This window comes from Gekko japonicus, unplaced genomic scaffold (genome assembly GCF_001447785.1).
Source record: "Gekko japonicus isolate JY-2015 unplaced genomic scaffold, Gekko_japonicus_V1.1 scaffold5027, whole genome shotgun sequence".
NCBI classification, from domain to species: Eukaryota; Metazoa; Chordata; class Lepidosauria; order Squamata; family Gekkonidae; genus Gekko; species Gekko japonicus.
The window spans coordinates 8,124-27,164 of NW_015166588.1; the positions used below are offsets into that span (position 1 = coordinate 8,124).

At 47.5% G+C, this 19,041-nt stretch overlaps 1 protein-coding gene and 1 pseudogene across 1 annotated transcript; one reads left to right on the plus strand and one right to left on the minus strand.

Moving 5' to 3' along the window:
* The first annotated feature begins 2,018 nt into the window (after positions 1–2,018).
* Positions 2,019–2,958, plus strand: LOC107111407 (annotated as a pseudogene).
* An 8,258-nt stretch (positions 2,959–11,216) lies between these two features.
* LOC107111408 (olfactory receptor 51A7-like) lies at positions 11,217–12,173 on the minus strand. Its single transcript, XM_015412376.1, has one exon. The coding sequence runs from the start codon at positions 12,171–12,173 to the stop codon at positions 11,217–11,219; it is 957 nt and encodes a 318-aa protein (XP_015267862.1).
* Between the last annotated feature and the right edge of the window lie 6,868 nt (positions 12,174–19,041).

Sequence of the window (19,041 nt, forward strand, 5' to 3'; positions counted from 1 at the left end):
GGGGGGGGGGGGGGGCCAGGGGATCGGAGGAGGTCGGGGGGGGGGGAATATAGGCTTCCAGGATGGCTACAAAGACACTCCAGACAGAGGTGTGGCAATGAATACTTCTTCATTAAGGATGGCATGAACTGGGGAAATGTGGCTTGGTTCATGGTTCATGATGTGCCCCATTCGCGAACCACGGACCGTCATGAATGCTTAGCTGCCTCACAAGTCAGTTAGGTTTGTGAGGGGATAGAACAGCCACCCGGCATGCTACAGGCACCAAACTCACAGGAGATCTCCAGCTGCCTCTCCTCCACCTGCCCTCCAAGTTTGGTGAGAATCAGATTTATGGGGTCTGAGATACAGCCCCCCCCCAGAAGGTGTCCCCAGAAAAGCATTTTCCTGGGGGTACCTTCTTTGGGAGGCATAACTTGTATCCAGTAAACTCTAGTCCTCACCAAACTTGGAGGGCAGGTTGAGGAGAGTCAGCCGGAGACTACATACGAGTTTGGTGACTCTAGCTTGCACAGGATCCATTCTATACACTCCCGAACCTGTTCCTGTCGACATGACAGCTGACAGGTGGTCATTTTGCCAGGTGCAGGTTCAGGGGGTTCAGGAATGTACAGAAAAGATTCTGTGCAAGCGAGAGGCATCCAAGACTCAGGGGACCTCCCCCCCCCCCCACGATGCGCCTCCAGATGCCCTCCAAGCATTGAAGTTCTGTGAACATTTTGACTGAGTGGAGACAGTTCTGTCTGCAGATGTCTCCTCCGCTCATGAACCAGCACAAATCTCCACAAACAGCACAGAACAGCCAAAATTCTTCATGAACTTTAGTTCGTGAGCCAGTTTGTGCCCATCCCTATTGTTTAGAGAGCCAGTATGGTGTAGTGGTTAAGTGCGCGGACTCTGATCTGGGAGAACCGGGTTTCAGTCCCCACTCCTCCACTTGCAGCTGCTGGATGACCTTGGGCAAGCCATAGTTCTGACAAAATGTTGTCGCTGAAATGGTACTTCTTACCTCCCAGGGTGTCTGTTGTGGGGAGGGGGAGGGAAAGGAGATAGTCAGACGCTCTGAGACTCCGAGTGAAGGGCGGGGTATAAATCCAATCTCCTCCTCCTCCTCCTCCTCCTCCTCCTCCTCCTCCTCTTCTTCTTCTTCTTCTTCTTCTTCTTCTTCTTCTTCTTCTTCTTCTTCTTCTTCTTCTTCTTCGCCTTGTGCCAGTTCAGTGTAGCCATGCCATCCTCCTGGGAAAATTCAACATCCCTATCCTGCTTTCTGTACACACTGGCCCACTTATTCCCTCATCTCTAGATTCTGGCTTGCTCGTTCCTCCTCCAGCCATTCCCCCCCCCCCCCCCAGCTTCTGCACATTGTGTATTTTAAGGCCCATCCCCAGAAATCTGACCAGGTCCCACAAGCTGTCCGTTCCTATCCCTCTGGTCCCACAACTTCTTCTCTCCCAGTACATGACAAGTGCCCAGCTACACTCAGCCTGTGGGGCTGTCTTTTGAATTGGCGAAGAAGAAGAAGAAGAAGAAGAAGAAGAAGAAGAAGAAGAAGAAGAAGAAGAAGAAGAGATTAGATTTATACCCCGCCTTTCACTACCCAAAGGAGTCTCAGAGCGGCTTACAAACCCCTTTCCCTCCCCCTCCCCACAACAGACACCCTGTGAGCAATGCTCCCACTAAACTGTGGAGTCTCGTGAGCAAAAATTCTACTTTGTGAGCTACTGGCATTAAAGTTGTGAGCAGGTGATTTGGCTACTGCATAAATCAGTTTGTTCTGGAGCCATCCTTCCTGAGCTAAGACATCCTTCCTGAGCTAAGACAAAAACCTGTGAGCTGGAGGCTAAAAAACAGTGAGCCAGCTCACATTAACTCAGCTTAGAGGGAACACTGCCTGTGAGGTAGGTGGGGAATCAAACCCGGTTCTCCCAGATTAGAGTCTGCGCACTTAACCACGGCACCTCTTTGCTTTCAGACTCGGAGGTGCCATGCCTGAAGAATCCTGAAGAATGTCACCTACAATGCCAGCTTCCAACTGGACCTTGCTTCACCCTTCCACATTCTTCCTGGTGGGGATTCCAGGCCTGCAACAGGCTCACCTCTGGATCTCCATCCCCTTCTGCTCCATCTACATCCTGACCTTTCTTGGGAACTGCCTCCTCTTGGTGGTTATCAAGACAGAGCCGGGCCTCCATGAGCCCAAGTACCTGTTCCTGTCCATGCTGGCTGTCGCAGACTTGGTGGTCACCACCACCATCGTGCCCCAGATCCTGAGCATTTTCTGGTTTGGCAACGGAAACATCCATATCAATGGCTGCCTCCTCCAGATCTTCTTGCTCCATTCCGTCTCCACCATGGAGTCGGGTTTCATCCTGGCCATGGCCTTGGACCGCTATGTGGCCATATGCGAGCCCCTGAGACACTCAGCCCTTCTGACCAACGATGTGGTGGCAAAGATCGGCTTGGGCGTCGTGCTCCGCGGGGTCGTACTCCTGAGCCCCCACCCCACTGCTGAGGTGGCTCCCTTATTGCCGAGGCAACGTCATCTCCCACACCTACTGCGAGTTCATGGTCCTGGTGAAGCTGGCCTGTGTGGACACCGCCGCTCAGAGGGCCTACAGCCTCACAGTGGCCTTCCTAAAGGGGGGGCTGGACCTGATTTTGATCGTGGCGTCTTACGCTCTCATTTTCCAGGCGGTCTTCCGGCTCCCTTCCAAGGAGGCGCGGATCAAATCTCTCGGCACCTGTGGCTCCCACGCGTGTGTCATCCTCGTATTTTATACGCCGGCTTTCTTCTCCTTTTTGACCCACCGGTTTGGCCACGTGGCTCCCCATATCCATATTTTGGTGGCAAACGTGTACCTGCTTCTCCCTCCCTTGATGAACCCCATTATCTATGGGGTGAGGACCAAGAGGATCCAGCAGGGCTTCATGAAGATCTTGTGCCCCAAAGTGGCGTGACCGTTCTTTGTGGGGTGTGTTTTGTGCTTTGCCCCAGAGTCTGAGCCAAAGTGTGGGGGGGGGGGGTCAAGTGGCCGGCATGACTAAACACCAAGGCGCACGGAACGCTGTTACCTTTTTAGGTTATTTTTAGGTTTCTATATGTGTAGCCCCTATTGGCTCTTTTTAGGTTTCTATATGTGTAGCCCCTATTGGCAAGTTGGTTCATTAGAATGCCTGCCTGTCTCTTAAAATCATTTGCCTCACTGCAGTTTCTTCGTAATCTTAGTAGTTGTGAATAAGGTAGATTCTTTTTAATGTGGGCAGGGTGGAAACTGCCCATGGCCAAGTAAGAATTTGCATCAGTGGGTTTTCTATAGACTTCTGTTTCTAGTTTATTGCCTTTCCTTCTAATCTCTACATCTAAAAAATGTACCTTATATTTGTCATATACTAATTCAAATTTGATAGTGTTATGTATTTGATTTATGTAGTTACCAAATTTAATCAAAGATCCTATTGTACCTTTCCAAATCAGGAAGATATCATCCAAAAATCTTTTGTAAAAAATGATATGTTCACCGTAAGAATTATTAGGTTGGAGAATAAATTTGTTTTCCAGTCTATCCATAAATAGATTAGCTAATTCAGGTGCAAATTCACATCCCATTGCTGTACCCGAAATTTGCCAGAAATATTCTCCCTGGAATTGAAAGAAGTTCTTCTTTAGGCATAGTTCAGCAATGTGACAGAGGAATGACGTAGGGGGCACTGTGACGCCTATGCGCATGCACAGTTTTTTTTTTAAACCCACCTCACATGCCTCCTTCTGTGGATGCCGTCTAGACAATCCACAATGGAGGCAGTGCACGGTAAGACGATTCACCAGGGGGATGTCTGGTCATGCTACGATGGATTAAAAAGATTGGGATAAAATTCAAACTGGCATAATGGCAGGATTAGCTGCCCGTTTGAACGCACCCCTAGTTAGACATTATTGCCAATCTGAGGCACTTCTTCCATCTGGACTTAGACAGAAGTTACACCCGTAGGGGCCGTGGCACCCGCCGACACCTTTCCTGATGCTCAAGTGTTTTGAGAAAGTGGTCGGGGCCAGGTGGGGCTTTTGCCCAGCCTGCCTTCTGATTGGCTGTTGGACATCTGATTGGCTGTGCAGATCTTTAATAAAGTTGCTTTGGCAGCAGCTGCCACCACAAGGCAAGGTTTGTAGCTGTGTGACTGATGGTAAGCTGCAGCAGCCATTTTGTGGCTGGCTGTGTCTCCCCTGGCATCCATTTAGTGGTTGGCTCCCTCAACTGCAGTGGCCATTTTGTAGCCGTGGCCACCATGCTGTGTCAGAATCCCAAAGGTGCCCATAGGCTCAAAAAAATGGTTAGGGAGCCCGGGCTGAGACTGTTTCTAACCCACTAGAGCAGTGGTGTCAAACATGCGGCCCGGGGGGTGGATCAGGCCCCCAGAGGGCTTCTCTCAGGCCCGCAGTGGAACTGGCTGCCTTCTGCTTCTTCTTCTAGTTCTGCTGCTGCTGCATCATCATAGGCCTGCAGCTTACAGATGCACACCTGGACAGCATAAGACTGCAACAGCACAGACATTTTGATGCAATAATTCAGAGCAAGAGGTGTCAGTTACCTGACACTGTTAAAGAAACAGAAGATTGCAAGGGTGCTGAGGTTTCAAGCATGTTTTTAAGTTAAAAAAAATCTTTGTGTTTGTGTCCTTTATAAAGTTTATATCTACGCTCCCTGGCATCACATTTTATGACACACAGGGCCCGGCCCAACAAGGTCTCATTTATGTCAGATCCGGCCCTCATAACAAATGAGTTTGACACACCTGCACTAGAGGCCATATTGTTTTATTACTCTGTTTCTTAGCTCCTTTGTTTCTTATCCCTCTCCGCAGTTGTTCTTTTCTGGGTCTATGAAAATCCCATTTGGCATATTTAGCTAAGTGACCAGGCTGGGCCTGATTCTGTCCTGTAGAAGAACCTTCAATGATAGTTTTAGTCAAGACCAGCAACGGTTTCCCTGGATTCCTGACTAGATGCATGACATCTTCCTCTATCAGCCCTGTTGCTGGTTCTTTTGCTCTGAAAGAGGAGCTCACTGCTCCTGCACTCTGGAACCCGTGTCCCTGAAGAGGCACAGGCAATCCCAAGTCTCAGAGACTTTTGAGAAATTTGGAAAGGATTCTTTTCCAGTTTCCTTTGGCTACTGTTTTTTTTTAAAAATAATTTTTTAATTGATTTCCCACCAAATTACAAAGACAAACACATCACTGACGTGTCCCTGAAGAGGCACAGGCAATCCCAAGTCTCAGAGACTTTTGAGAAATTTGGAAAGGATTCTTTTCCAGTTTCCTTTGGCTACTGTTTTTTTTTAAAAATAATTTTTTAATTGATTTCCCACCAAATTACAAAGACAAACACATCACTGAATTGTAGTCAGTGAAGTACATACAAACACAACCCCACAGAAATACAAAGGACACACCAATAACATCTAACCGATACCTACACCCACATACAATCTAACCCCTCCACCCACACCCTTTCCTCTCTAATTCTTCCCATAGCACACTGATCACCAGTCTAGGTTCAAATACAAGTCCATAATCAGTACAATTTCATATTGACCATTACCTATTACTTAGCACAGATTCTTATTTACCTTTCATCCCGCCATTACTCATCATACTCATTTAAATCCATTTACGGAAAAAATAATAATGTACTGGAAATACAGATACCTCTCTTTACTATATAGCAAATCAATAAAAAAAAAATTATTTCACTTTTCCAGCTATTTGAAACCATATTTTTAATCATAATTACCCTCCACATATCATCTCTGCTTAAATACTATAGGGTCCTTTATCATACAATAATTTATCTTTCCGTAGAAATTCATTGAACCCCCCCCTTTTCCTAAACAGTCTGCTTCAAGACAGAATTCTGATACAACACAATCTAAACCATTTAAACTTAGATTTATCTCCTGATTTGTATTTTAATAACATCAAATCTAATCTAATACATTCAAAAAATAAATTTCCAAATTAACTGTTTGCCATTCATTCTGAGTAGAGGGGCGGAAGTTCATTTTAAATTATATATTGAAATTTCCCATCAACTGACATAATTTTAGCTTAGTCAATCAGTTACTTGATTTCATCCTGTCCCATCCATTCATTACTCACTTTTATAACTGTCTAACTGTAGTGAGGACAGGTAGTACCCTTCCTTCATGCAAATATTAATGCTACACATCCTAACATCCAACTTTAGTTATCTACAAAAACAAACTCGATTCCTTGAACAGTTACTTCATAAAAATATTTCTGCTATCTGTACTAACATTGACCACTTTGCACTTAACCTTATACCTTTTCTATATACTTCCTGTCTGTTGTGAGTCTCAAATATTTCCCTTTTAAGTTGATTTTCTTCATTTTCTTGGAAGTGCCGAATGTTTTTATATTCCTTTGGCAAATTCGCTAAGTAGACCTTTCCACAAATATTTCCATCCTGATTCAGTTGGTTGATGAGTCCAAATTTCTTTTTATTTTTCTTTCTTTTCCCCTTCTTTTTTTGCAGTTTTTTCTTTTCTAAATGGCTTGTACTTCGGATTTTTTGTCCTTCCTTTTTTTTGCTTTTTCCCAGTTTCCAGAATCTCTCTTGTCAGAGCTAATTCTTTTTTCACTACTTCTATCTGTGCGTATTGCAACTTGGGCTGTGTTTCTTGCCGTTCTACAGCCCGTGTCATCTCCTGTGAGCCGGTTTGAAATTGTGACTCTTGAGTTGGCTCTTTAATGTCTTTGTCTGTGTCTGCTACATAACAAGGTTGAGGATTTTCAAAAGCTTTATTCCATACCAATTGTAGTGCTTTAGCTAGTTCTTCACTCAAGCTTTTTTGAAACTGTTCCGATCTAAGTTCCTCTTTAAATTTCCGAATTGCTTCCTCGCAAATAGACGCCGCCGCCATTTTCTCACTCAGCTCCACCCGTCAAAGGAGGTACTTTTTAATGATAAATAGTCCTTTACGCTTCTAAAACAACCAGTTTTACTATTTTTTTCGAGTAGAACACCTATTATTTCCAGCAACAGTTTGACTCTTACCCTCTCGAGCTTTTTCTCTAAGTTCCCTTGTACCTGTTCCGGCCGTTTTCTTACACCAGTAGGGAAAATTCCAACGGTATACGGTAAAGTTCCCTTTCGAAAATAGTGCATATCAACAAATATCCATCGTGTGCCATGGAAAACCGAATGTTCAAAAAACAAAATAATCCACAAAGTTAAAAGTCCGGATGGTCGTTGCTTGAGGTACAGGAAGCCCTGCCTCGACCGTTCCGCGGTCCCGCTTCAGGGCACTGACGGACACCTCCCCGTTTGCCGAATTCGGGGAGGGGCCGCCACAAGCCCTCTGCTGCCAACCCTCCCTCCAGGAGAGTCGGGAGGAGCCCACCCAGGACACCCGGGGGTCTCCTAGGAGCCGCGGAGGCTCCGGCGAGGCGCAACGCGCCCGCCCGATTCAACGCCGTACCGGAAGTCTCCTTTGGCTACTGTTGGCTGTCTGGTTTTGAGCAAATGTTGTGTTGGATCTGGGGATCTGGTCCACCAGTGGCCACCTCTTGGATCAATGAAAGGGTATTTTCATATGTGCGTGTGCGTGTGTGTATAAAACCTATCACTAAACTCAGCTGCAGTACCAGAAGACTGGAGAGTAGTGAATGTGACACCAATTTTTAAAAAGGGATCCAGAGAGGAACCAGGAAATTACAGGCCACTCAGCCTAATGTCTGTCCCACGCAACAGTAGAAACTGCAATCAACAATAGAATTGTTAGGCATATAGAGGGATAAAACCTGCTGAGGGGAAATCAGCATGGCTTCTGCAAAGGGAAGGCCTGCCTCACCAGCCTTTTGGAGTTCTTTGAAAATGTGAATAAGCATGTAGACAGTGGTGATATGGTAGATATTATATACCTGGACATTCAAAGAGATAGCTAAGTGGGAGCATGATAGAGGTTTATCAAATTATGCATGGGGTGGAGAGAGTTGACAAAGGGAACTTTTTCTCCATCTCCCAAAAGACTAGAACTAGAGGACATCCAGTGAAACCGATGGGCAGTAGATTCAGGATGGACAAAAGGAAATACTACTTTACACAGAGAGTGTTTCAAATGTGGAATTTGCTGCCAGAGGATGTAGTGATGGACACAGGAATAGACAGCTTTAAAAGGGGGGATTAGATGGATTCATGGGGGATAAGTCTATCAATGGCTGCTAGCCATGGTGACTGAGGGGAGCACCCACATTCAGAGGCAGTCAACCTCTGATTCCCGGAGCCGAGAGGCAAAATGAGGGGAAGGCCTCAGCCTCTATGCCCTGTTGTTGGGCCTCCAGAGGAACGAGTTGCCCCATATTGGATGCCCTTGAGTTCTAGTATTTTGGGACAGGGAGAAAAATTTTCTCTTTTTCAACTCTACCCCATTCATAAATTTCTGGGGGGGGCCCTTTCCCCTCACCCTCGAGATGTTCTTTAAATGCACCTGCTGAAGTCCTACAAGCAAAGCATGCCGTGCTTCCACGATTTGGGGCACTCCTTGGTGTGTGACTCTCTCCTGCCTGGAGGGGGTGCTTTTGGTCACGTCTGGGAAACTTTCCACTGCAGGAGAATGCAGGAGGCCAAGAGCTGAACTACCCCCGCCCCTCCCCAGGAGCTAAGAAATGTAGCTGGGAAGGGCAGTGTTAGGCTTTCTCTGTGAGCAACAAACAGTAAGAAGTTTGAAAAGAGCCCGTGTTTTTTTAAAGTTCTATTTTCCCGGTGGCCTTTTCCCAAGAGCATCTGAGCTGCCGTCTAGCGAGTCAGGCCAAGAGGATTGGTCTCGTCTCCTCTGACTGGCAGGGGCTTTCCAGGGTCTCAATAAAGATCTTTCACATGAGCCACGACCGGATCCTTTTGGCTGCAGATGCCGGGGACCGAGGTCCTGTGTGCCAAACTGGTGGTCTCCAGTTGGGGTTGCCCGCCTCAAGGTTGTAAGCAGTCTAACCTGGGAGTACTGGGTTTGATTCCTCATTCCTCCACTCGCAGCTGCTGCTGGACCTTGGGTCAGTCACAGGTTTTCTCACAGCTGTTCTCTCAAGGGCAGTTCTGGAAAGAGCTCTCTCAGCCTCACCTACCTTACAGGGGGAGGGAAAGGAGTTTGTAAGCCACTCTGAGACTCCTTCGGGTAGTGAAGGGCGGGGTACAAATCCAATCTCTTCTTCTTCGTCAGGAAGCTATTTTTCTCCAGGCCAGATTGGCCCAGGGATCTTGGAGGTTTTTTGCCTTTCATAGAATCATAGGATGCTACAGTTGGAAGGGACCTTGCAGGTCATCTAGTCCAACCCCCTGCATTCTGCAGGAGCATAGTTGAAAGATAGCCCTACATACCTACAACATACCCGAAAGATGGTCGTCCAGTCTCTGCTTGAAAACGTCCAGCAAAGGAGCATCCACCACCTCCTGAGGCAGACTGTTCCATGGCTCAACCACTCTTACAGTTAGGAAGTTTCTCCTGATATTTAGCTGGTAGCGACTCCCTTGTAATTTCCACCCATTAGATCTCGTCTTGCGATCCGGAGCAAGAGAGAATAGATCTGCTCCATCTTCTACATGACAATCATGTCCCCTCTAAGCCTTCTCTTTCCCAGGCTAAACTGACCCAACTCTTTCAGCCTTTCCTCATAAGACTTGGATTCAAACCCTCTCACCATCCTGGTTGCCCTCTTCTGGACATGCTCGAGCTTGTCATCATAAATTAATCATAAATTAATTCCCCAAACAGAAAGAAAATCAAAAATATAACTGCAAGTCTATGTGGTAAGAAATTTTAGAAATATCGAAAGTTTGGGTTTAAAAATGAACCAAATAGTTTATAAAATCCATCTATCTGTCTCTGTCTTTGCTAGCAAAACAGCAGACAGGCTTTGCCTGCCTCACTGAACCAAACCCCATGATTCTTCGCAAGCCCTTTGTTCTAGGCAGAACATGCCTCTCAGTCACTTACTCAATGGTCTACCCATTCCATTCCCAGGATCTGAATCAATGTAAATTCCCATAGGTGTGAGACCCACAATACCCATAGCAATAAAGTGCTTCTGGCAGGAAAGGCCATTTGGGCAGTGAAGGCAAACTGAAGGCAAACTGACTCCTGAGATACAGAGATTCACACTCCCCACTTCCATCTCAGAGATAACATCAAAGAATAGTTTATCTTCAGTGTTGGGAACACCAGGAAAGAAAACAATGACACTGTGCTGGTCCTGTAAACAAGATGTAACTTTTGTTGTGTGAGACGCAAGGAAGCAATTTCCTGTAAAATAATCTCAACTTCAAAATGTTAATTTACAACTGTAATTTAATGATTGGGGGACCTCTTTGATCATTTGGTGTAAATGATAGTCAGTCTCAACAGACCTTCGCTGACTCTTGAAGGAATCGGGAGAGGCATTGCTCTCCAGAGACTTTAGAAGTTCAGCCCGGAAGGCCTTTTGTTTTTCTGCATGCTTTGGGGGGGATAAAACTTTGCCTGCATGTTTATTGTCTGTGTTTTCACTATCAGCATTTAGGAAATAGGATTGTACTGTGTTGGCAGCTGGCATAGTGTCTTGCTAGCCACCTTGCCTGATAAACGTTTGGATGTTTTTTTCTTAATAAAGATAAGTTTTATTGTAAGAAGACACCCTTGCTTGAGTGTCTCTGCCAGCGCTTGGTGGTTTCCAAGCTTGCACATTTGCCTTTGGTAAGGAGGCAGCACTCAGGGGACGCACAAACCAAAGGAGAGTGTGGGTGGCACGGGTGAACACTTTCACAAACACGTGCAGCCTCACATTTTCTCACAACGGTCTACAGACAAAGATATCTGAGGGGACTCTCGAAAGCTTGTATCCAGAAAATCTTGTGGGTCTCTAAAATGCTACTGGACTCAAATTGAGCAAGTCTATGGGCAGGCATCTACAAAAGTTTCCAAGGATCTAAAAATATGTCCATGCACAAGTATTATCTATATGCCATACAGTCATGTATTGAGAAGACTGTAAATTCCTGAATCCACTGGATTACTGGAGGTGGGCATTCATCTTTCCAGTGCTTTTGGCAACAGTAAAGGCAAGGTTGGCCCGTTTTCATTGACCGCCAGTTAGGAGACAGGGAATAAATAGTTTAAAAGTACGTTAAGGTGATGCTGACCCTGCAGCAGAGGAGGTGGGCCTGGCTTTCAGCCTTGATCTGAAGTGACCCTTCGGGGCCAGTGGAGCTTCCTGCCAATTCCCTTGCGCACTTCCTTCATCTTGACACAGTACAGCACCGGGTTCAGCAAGGGCGGGGCCAGGAAGTGAAGGTAGGATAGCAGGACGTGGAGGAGGGGAGGGGAACGGACGGTGAGGTGGTTGATTAAGGACAAGGCCAGCATTGGGACGTAGAAGAGCAAGACCACCGAGATGTGGCTGGCACAGGTGTTGAGGACCTTGCGGCGTTCTTCCAGGGAGGTGATGCTCAGAACAGTCTTCAGGATCCAGATGTAGGACAAGATGATGAGCACTGGGTCGAGGCCCATGGTGGAGAAGACCACCAAGAGGCCGTAGATGCCATCTCTGCTGGACTTGCGGCAAGCTAGCTTCTGGACGTCTGGATGAAGGCAGTATGAGTGGGAAAGGACATTAGCCCGGCAGTAGGTCAGTCTCTTGAGGAGGAAGGGGATGGGCACATGCAAGGCCACGCCTCGGATGGCTATCCCCAGGCCAACGTAGGCCACCCGGGAGCCAGTCAAGATGGAGGCATATCTCAGGGGGTTGCAGATGGCCACAAAGCGGTCAAAAGCCATGGCCAGAAGCACCGAGGATTCCATGATGGAGAAGGAGTGGATGAAGAAGAGCTGGGAGAAGCAAGCGTCCATGGAGACCTCCCTGGACCCAAACAGGAAGACACGGAGCATCGTCGGTAAGAGGGCTGTGGACAAGCCCAGGTCACAGAAGGCGAGCATGCAGAGGAAGAAGTACATGGGAGAATGGAGGCTCTTCTCTGTGAGGACAACCGAGAGGACCGTCCCGTTCCCCAGCGCGGACAAGAAGAATGTGGTGCAGACTGGGAGGGCCAGCCAGTAGGGGGCAGACTCCAGTCCAGGGAACCCCATCAGAAGGAAAGAGAGTCCAGGGGAGGCCGTGATATTGTTCATGGCTGATGGGAGATCTCACTGAGGTCTTTCCTCCTAGAAAGGCAAATGAGAAGCAATGGGCACAACAAGATATCCCGGGAAACTCACCAGAGACACACTCTCAGTACACGATTATCACCAGCAGTGTTCCCTCTAAGCTGAGTTAGTGTGAGCTATCTCACAGTTTTTAGCCTCCAGCTCACACTTTTTTGTCTTAATTCAGGAAGGGATGGCTCCAGAGCAAACGAGTTTATGCAGCAGCCAAGTCGCTCGCTCACAACTTTAATGCCAGAAGCTCACAAAGTAGATTTTTTGCTCATGAGACTCCATGACAGCCCTTCAAATACTTGAAGACTGCAATCATGTCCCCTCTAAGCCTTCTCTTTCCCAGGCTAAACGTGCCCAACTCTTTCAGCCTTTCCTCATAAGACTTGGATTCAAACCCTCTCACCATCCTGGTTGCCCTCTTCTGGACACGCTTGAGCTTGTCATCATAAATTAATCATCAATTAATTCCCCAAACAGAAAGAAATTCAAAAATATAACTGCAAGTCTATGTGGTAAGAAATTTTAGAAATATAGAAAGTTTGGGTTTAAAAATGAACCAAATAGTTTATAAAATCCATCTATCTGTCTCTGTCTTTGCTAGCAAAACAGCAAACAGGCTTGGCCTGCCTCACTGAACCAAACCATTTAGCCAACAGACTTGGATTCCAACCCTCTCACCATCCTGGTTGCCCTCCTCTGGACACGCTCGAGCTTGTCAACATCCTTCCTAAAATGTGGTGCCCAAAACTGGATTCCAGGTGAGGCCTGACCATAGCAGAATAGAGTGGAACTACCACCTCCCGTGATCTGGATGCAATGCTTCTGTTAATGCTGTTGCAAAGGATGGTAAATCCTTGGCTCACCCATGAGGAAGTCTAGCATGAAGCGCCAGAGGAAGACATCTGGCCCTTTGCTCATTCCAAACGTATATGATTCCCAAACACAGTCTTTAAGCTATGAGGTGCAGCTGCAATCCCCACCCCCTAAGGGCCAGACCAGCTCTGGTTACTCAGACTGGAGCTCTCGTGGGGAAAAAAAGCCCTGACATGTGATCCGCACTCTTTACCTCCTGGCTCGACTTGCACTTCGGAGGCTTCCCAGGGGTCTAGCAATGGTGAGGAGGCTCGGCCAGATGGGACACTGGGTTGGCTGGGAGTCCCTGGGTCACATCCCCTGGGGGGAACCTCCAAAGGCAGCCGAGAAGAGCTGCTTTTCCAGACTACCCAACAAAGAGTGAAAGGAAAGGGCAGAACGTACTCTGGTGAGGATCTTTGGGGGAGGGGGAGTGGATCAGCCTTCCTATCTCTTTACTGGGATGGCGGGGGAACAGGGAGGAGAACGCCTTGCCTAAGGCCACCTGGTGAGCAGAAGAAAAGAGAAGGCTTTTGTTGAATTAGCTGATTTAAGGAAATGTGGAGCAGTCTGAATACAGGAACTCTTTCAGTCGTATTTGGAGAAGGCAGGATGAAGAACAGGAAGGGGGCATGGCTCAGAGAGAGCATCTGTTTGGCAAGCAGAAGTTCAACCCCTAAGCATCTCCAGTTAAAAGGACCAGCCTGTAGCAGATGTGAAACACCTCAGTGGCTCAATGGCCAAGCAGAAGGACCCCAGTTCAATCCCCAGCATCTCCAGGTAAAAGGACCAAGCAGGGGGTGATGTGAAAGACCTTGGTGGCTCAGTGGGAGAGCCTCTACTTGGCACGCAGAAGGTCCCAGGTTCAATTCCCGGCATCGCCAGTTAAAAGGACCTTACAGGAGGTGATGGGAAAGACCTCCACCTGAGACCCTGGAGAGCCGCTGCCAGTCTGAGTAGACACAGTACTGACCCTGACTGACCAAAAGTCTGATTCGGCAGACGGCAGCATCATGTATGTTTCTGCGTGTCCACGTGACTCTGAATTGGAAGGAAGAAAGTGGATTCTGTAGGAAAAGGAGAAGTGGATTCTGTCTGAAGAGGCAGTATATAAATCCTCTAAATAATTAAAATAATAGGTGCTTATAAATCCTTGGGATCAAATGGCTAGCCATTGTAGGGCTTTTTTTTAAAAAAACATAAATACTAAATGGAATTCTGCTTCATTTTCACTGTATAGGAGTGCCTTTTATTCTGTTATAATTATTCTGTTATAATTTATTCTGTTATAATTGCTTGGCTGTGTCCTTGCCGATCCGTTCCCCTAATCGTGGCCCTTTTCTCCTGTGTAGGGGAGCCTGCAGCCCACACCAAGGTCAGCCTCCTCGGGCAGGGGAAGATCCGTCATTGGAGAAAAGATCCGCGGGATCTGATCCGATCAGTAATGCAGCTATGTCGCGCTGACCTTGAGAAGACCCTTTGCAGTTTGGGTGCAGAATCCTGTAAAGATGATGAAAAGCAGGGGCAGGGGAGGCCCAGAGGGGGTCGGAACACCTTTTGTCTGAAGCAACAGGCAAGACTGTCTGGATTATAACATGGCATGGGGCTTAGAAAGCAAGCTACCAGTACAGAGAGAAGGAAGAGGAATCGTTTGCTTTGTCCTGAAACTTAAAACTGCTTAGCAATACATTGGAGGCTACTTAAATTACTGTCACTACTGTAATGCACCTTTCAGGTCTGCCCCTGAAAGCTCCGGCTGGTACAGACCGCCGCAGCTCGATGCCGATCGGAAGCTATGCAAAGTATGCGTATATTGCAAGTATTCTGCTTCAGCTCCGTTGGTTAGCGGTCTGCTGCGAGTTTTAATGCAAGGTCCTGGTTTCCACCTGCAAAGCCCTCCGTGGGCTAGAACCGGGATATCTGCGGTGCTCTCCTGATGCTCCGCTGCGACAGCCTTGCGTATCTGAGCAAAGGCTTCCGAAGGTGCTGCCCTTCAACTGGGGAGATTGGCAGCTGCCTGGGAGTGCAGGTCCTCATTGTGGTGGCCCCCACCCGGTGGAACAGCCTGCCCGAGGATGTCAGGAGGGCCTCCCACACTCCATTCTACAGAACTGGTAAAACAAAATTATTCGGGAGGGCACTTTGATACATGTCTGTGGAATGTAAAGGTATATCTGTATCCCTATCCCCCACGAATATTGTTAGTCCAATTGTCAAAGAGTAACTGTAAATTGCTCTGAGCCCGCAGGCGTGTGGGAAAGAGCGATCAATAAATCGAAAGTATTATTATTATTATTATTATTATTATTATTATTACTATTACTATTATCATCATCATCATCATCATCATCTATTTTGGCACGTGTGTTGCGCTGTTCTATAATCCTGTAGCCCATCTTGATTACATTGTTTATCGTTTGTAATATAGAATTACAGGGCACCGTTTCACGAACTTGTAATTCCTGCCCTCTGTCTGTATGACGCTGTGTTTTCATGCAATGTTCTCTTAAGTTTGTGAGCAGCGTTCCCTCTCAGCTGAGTGAGTGTGAGCTAGCTCACGGGTTTTTTAGCCTCCGGCTCACACATTTTTGTCTTGGCTCAGGAAGGAGGGCTCCAGAGCAAACTAATGTATGCAGCAGCCAAATCATTCACTCTAATACCGGTAGCTCACAACTTGAATGCCGGCAGCTCACAACGTAGAATTTTTGCTCGCAAGACTCCATAGCTTAGAGGGAGCATTGTTTGTGAGTGGTGTGTGTGTTGCACTGTCCTTCCTGCGTTGTTATTGAGTTTTTAATCTGCCTGAAAACATAATGAGAAATGAGAAATGAAGCAAATAAATGGATAAATAAAGACAGAACCTCAAACCGTATGTCGCCTGTGGAATTCATTGCTTCTGGGTCTTGTGTTGGCCATTGGCATGCAGTCTAAGAAGGATTAGAATAAATTGTGTTGTGTAAAGCGCCGCCAAGTCGCAGCCATCTTGTGGCCCCCCCAGCAAGGGGCTTTCGAGGCAAATGAGAAGCAGAGGTGGTGGGCCGTGGCCTTCCTCTGCAGCGTCTTCCCGGGCGGTCTCCCATCCAAGTACTGACTGGGCTATATCATGCCTCCCCTCCCCACCTGGAATAAACTAATGGGGGATAAATATATGGGTGGGGGTGGAAAAGAAGAAGAAGAAGATGAGCAGAGATTGGATTTATGCCCCACTCTTTACTACCCGGAGGAGTCTCAGAGTGGCTCACAAACTCCTTTCCCTTCCCCTCCCCACCACAGACACCCTGGGGCTGGGAGGTAGGTGGGGCTGAGAGAGCTCTGGATAGAAACGGCTCTTTTTCAAGGACAGCTCTTATCAGAACTAGGGCTTGCCCAAGGTCATCCAGCAGCTGCAAGTGGAGGAGTGGGGAATCAAACCCGGTTCTCCCAGATTATAGTCTGCGCTCTTCACCACGACACCACACTGGCTCTCTTGGAGCCTGGGAGGATTCTGCTGAGCAGCCAGATTCCCTCGCCCCCCCCCCCCCCGCCCCACTACCACAGCCAGGATTTTGTCTCAGTGCAGAAAGAGAAGCCAGGATTCTGAGGATGATGACTCGGCTACTGTGGAATCGAGCCTTTTAGAATCAAAGCAGAGAGGCTGCTGCAGATCTTAGCCTCAGAGTGTGACAACAGCAGGCTGAGAAAGGACGGGGGGGGGGGGGAATATAAATTTTCCAGTAGGTGGTAGGCATGGCACTGGAAATACTTACCTGGGTTTGGCCAGTAAGCTAAAGGCTTCCCTCACTCGAAAGTCAGTCGGGTCCAACTCTAGGGTTGCTGCACTCATCTCCGTTTCCAAGCCAAAGAGCCAACGCTGTACGAAGATGTTTCCGTAGTCACGTGGCCGGCATGACTAAACACCGAGGCGCACGGAATGCTGTTACCTTTCTACTGAAGCTGTACCTATTTATCTACTTGCAATCTCTTGCTTTTGAACTGCTAGGTTGGCAGGAGCTGGGACCAGAGGCGGGAGCTCACTCCGTCACGCAGCACTCGGGTCTCGAACTGCCGAACTACAGACCTTCCAGCCTGCAGTTCAGCGTCTCAACCACTTGAGCCATCGCAAACTGACTCCAATTTGTAGGAAAACACATAAAACTTTATTTACAAAAACAAAGGACAAAGAACACACAGATAGGCAGTCTCTTCTCTCCCTGAGTCTTCTCAAGCTGTCCATTCTACATAGGGGTTCTTAGCCATTTAGCCAACAGAAAGCTGTGACCAGGATAGATCTCTGAATTGCAAGCTGTCAACCACTTTAGATGACAGTTCTCAGCTGCTGCAAGTTCATCACTTCTGCCAGCCTAAGCAGCAATTCTGATACCGAGCCAGCCGCTGGGGGTGATGACTTCTATAGGCAAGAAAGCCTACACTTAGGCAGAAGAACTCTCTTAAAGAAGACCAGTTTCTCTTGAGCCAGAGTTAGAAGGAACCCTAGAGGTCACCTACTCCAACCCCCTTGCTCAAGGCAGGAATGAGTCCGCTACAGCACCCCACTCTGCTTAAAGGAGAACACACCTCTGTTCAAAAATAATTGGAAAAAAGCGTTTAGAGGAGAAATTCTTGTGGGGCTGTGCCTTTAAGAAAGGGGGGAGAGCCCCCAGAAGCTGCACCATAGCTCCAGGCCTGCTTTGCCCTCCTTCCCTGTCCCAATCCACTCACCTGGACTGCCCACGGGCTGGCAAAGAGGTGCTGTCCCGGCTCAGAGAGCACTGGCGCCTCCCTGCCCGGACCTCGTCTGACTGCAGATGTGGCATCACTGCTCGAATGCAACAGGCCTGCACCTTTGTGGGGTGTCTCCCCCCTGATCCCAAGGCTTTTGACCGTTGCTGACCCCGGGCGCCCTGCCCAATCACCCCTGGGTCACCCTCCACTGGGAACCAGCCAGCCTGATTGGGTGGAGGGAGGTGCTGCAGAGAAGGTGACTGCAAGCTGCTCTGAGAAGCCTCAGGGTAGAGAAAAGCTTCTTCCAACAAACTTTATTGCAGCATAAGCTTTCGAGAAACACAGCTCTCTTCTGTATCTGTATGTATCTGACGAAGACAGCTGTGTTTCTTGAAAGCTTATGCTGCAATAAAGTTTGTTCCTCTCAAAGGTGCTACCGGGCTTTTTACTGTTTTGCAGCAACAGACTAACACAGCTAAACTCCTCTGGGTCTATAATTCTTCTTCTGTACTGGTAGGATGAGATGCCAACTGCCAATTGGAAAATACACATTTTAAAAGGAAGAGAAAGGCATCCACAGTGGGCTTGGATAAGGACAATGGAAGGAGACTCTACAGTTTGGTGTTGTGGTTAAGTGCGCGGACTCTAATCTGGGAGAACCGGGTTTGATTCCCCACTCCTCCACTTGCACCTGGCTGGATGACGTTGGGCAAGCCATGGTTCTGATTGTTGGAAATGGAAATGTATGTGTTTACAAGATCTGACAATCCAGTCATTATAGGGTTAACTTGTTTACCTAGTATTGCCATTGTTTAGACCAGTGGTGGCAAACCTAGGGCACGGGTGCCAGAAGTGGCACTCAGAGCCCTCTCTATGGGCACACATGCCATCACCCCAGCCAGGCCCAGACCATCATTAAAGTGTCGAATTCCCTTCCAAATAATTTTAAGTAAATGAAAGCATTTGGGATTCCTTTCCTTACTTTGTTTGGATCATCTTAAGTTAATGTATGAGTTGTTTTTTCGAAAGTAAAACCTCAGTATTCAGGTTCAATTGACGTGTGGGCACTTTGCAATAAATAAGTGGGTTTTGGGTCGCAGTTTGGACACTCGGTCTCTAAAAGGTTCACCATCACTGGTTTAGACTGACCTGGAAGGGATAACTGGCACTGAGCCAATGGGGAATCAGCCAGGGGAAAGTATCTTCTATTGTGATACAGATTGGTTGTTTGTTTTCAGGTGACTTCCTTTCTAGGGGCCGAGAAGAAGGACAGATTCTCCATTATCTC

Bases quoted from the DNA above. Each gene is read 5' to 3' on its own strand.
- LOC107111408 (XM_015412376.1), bottom strand. From the start codon at position 12,173: ATGAACAATATCACGGCCTCCCCTGGACTCTCTTTCCTTCTGATGGGG.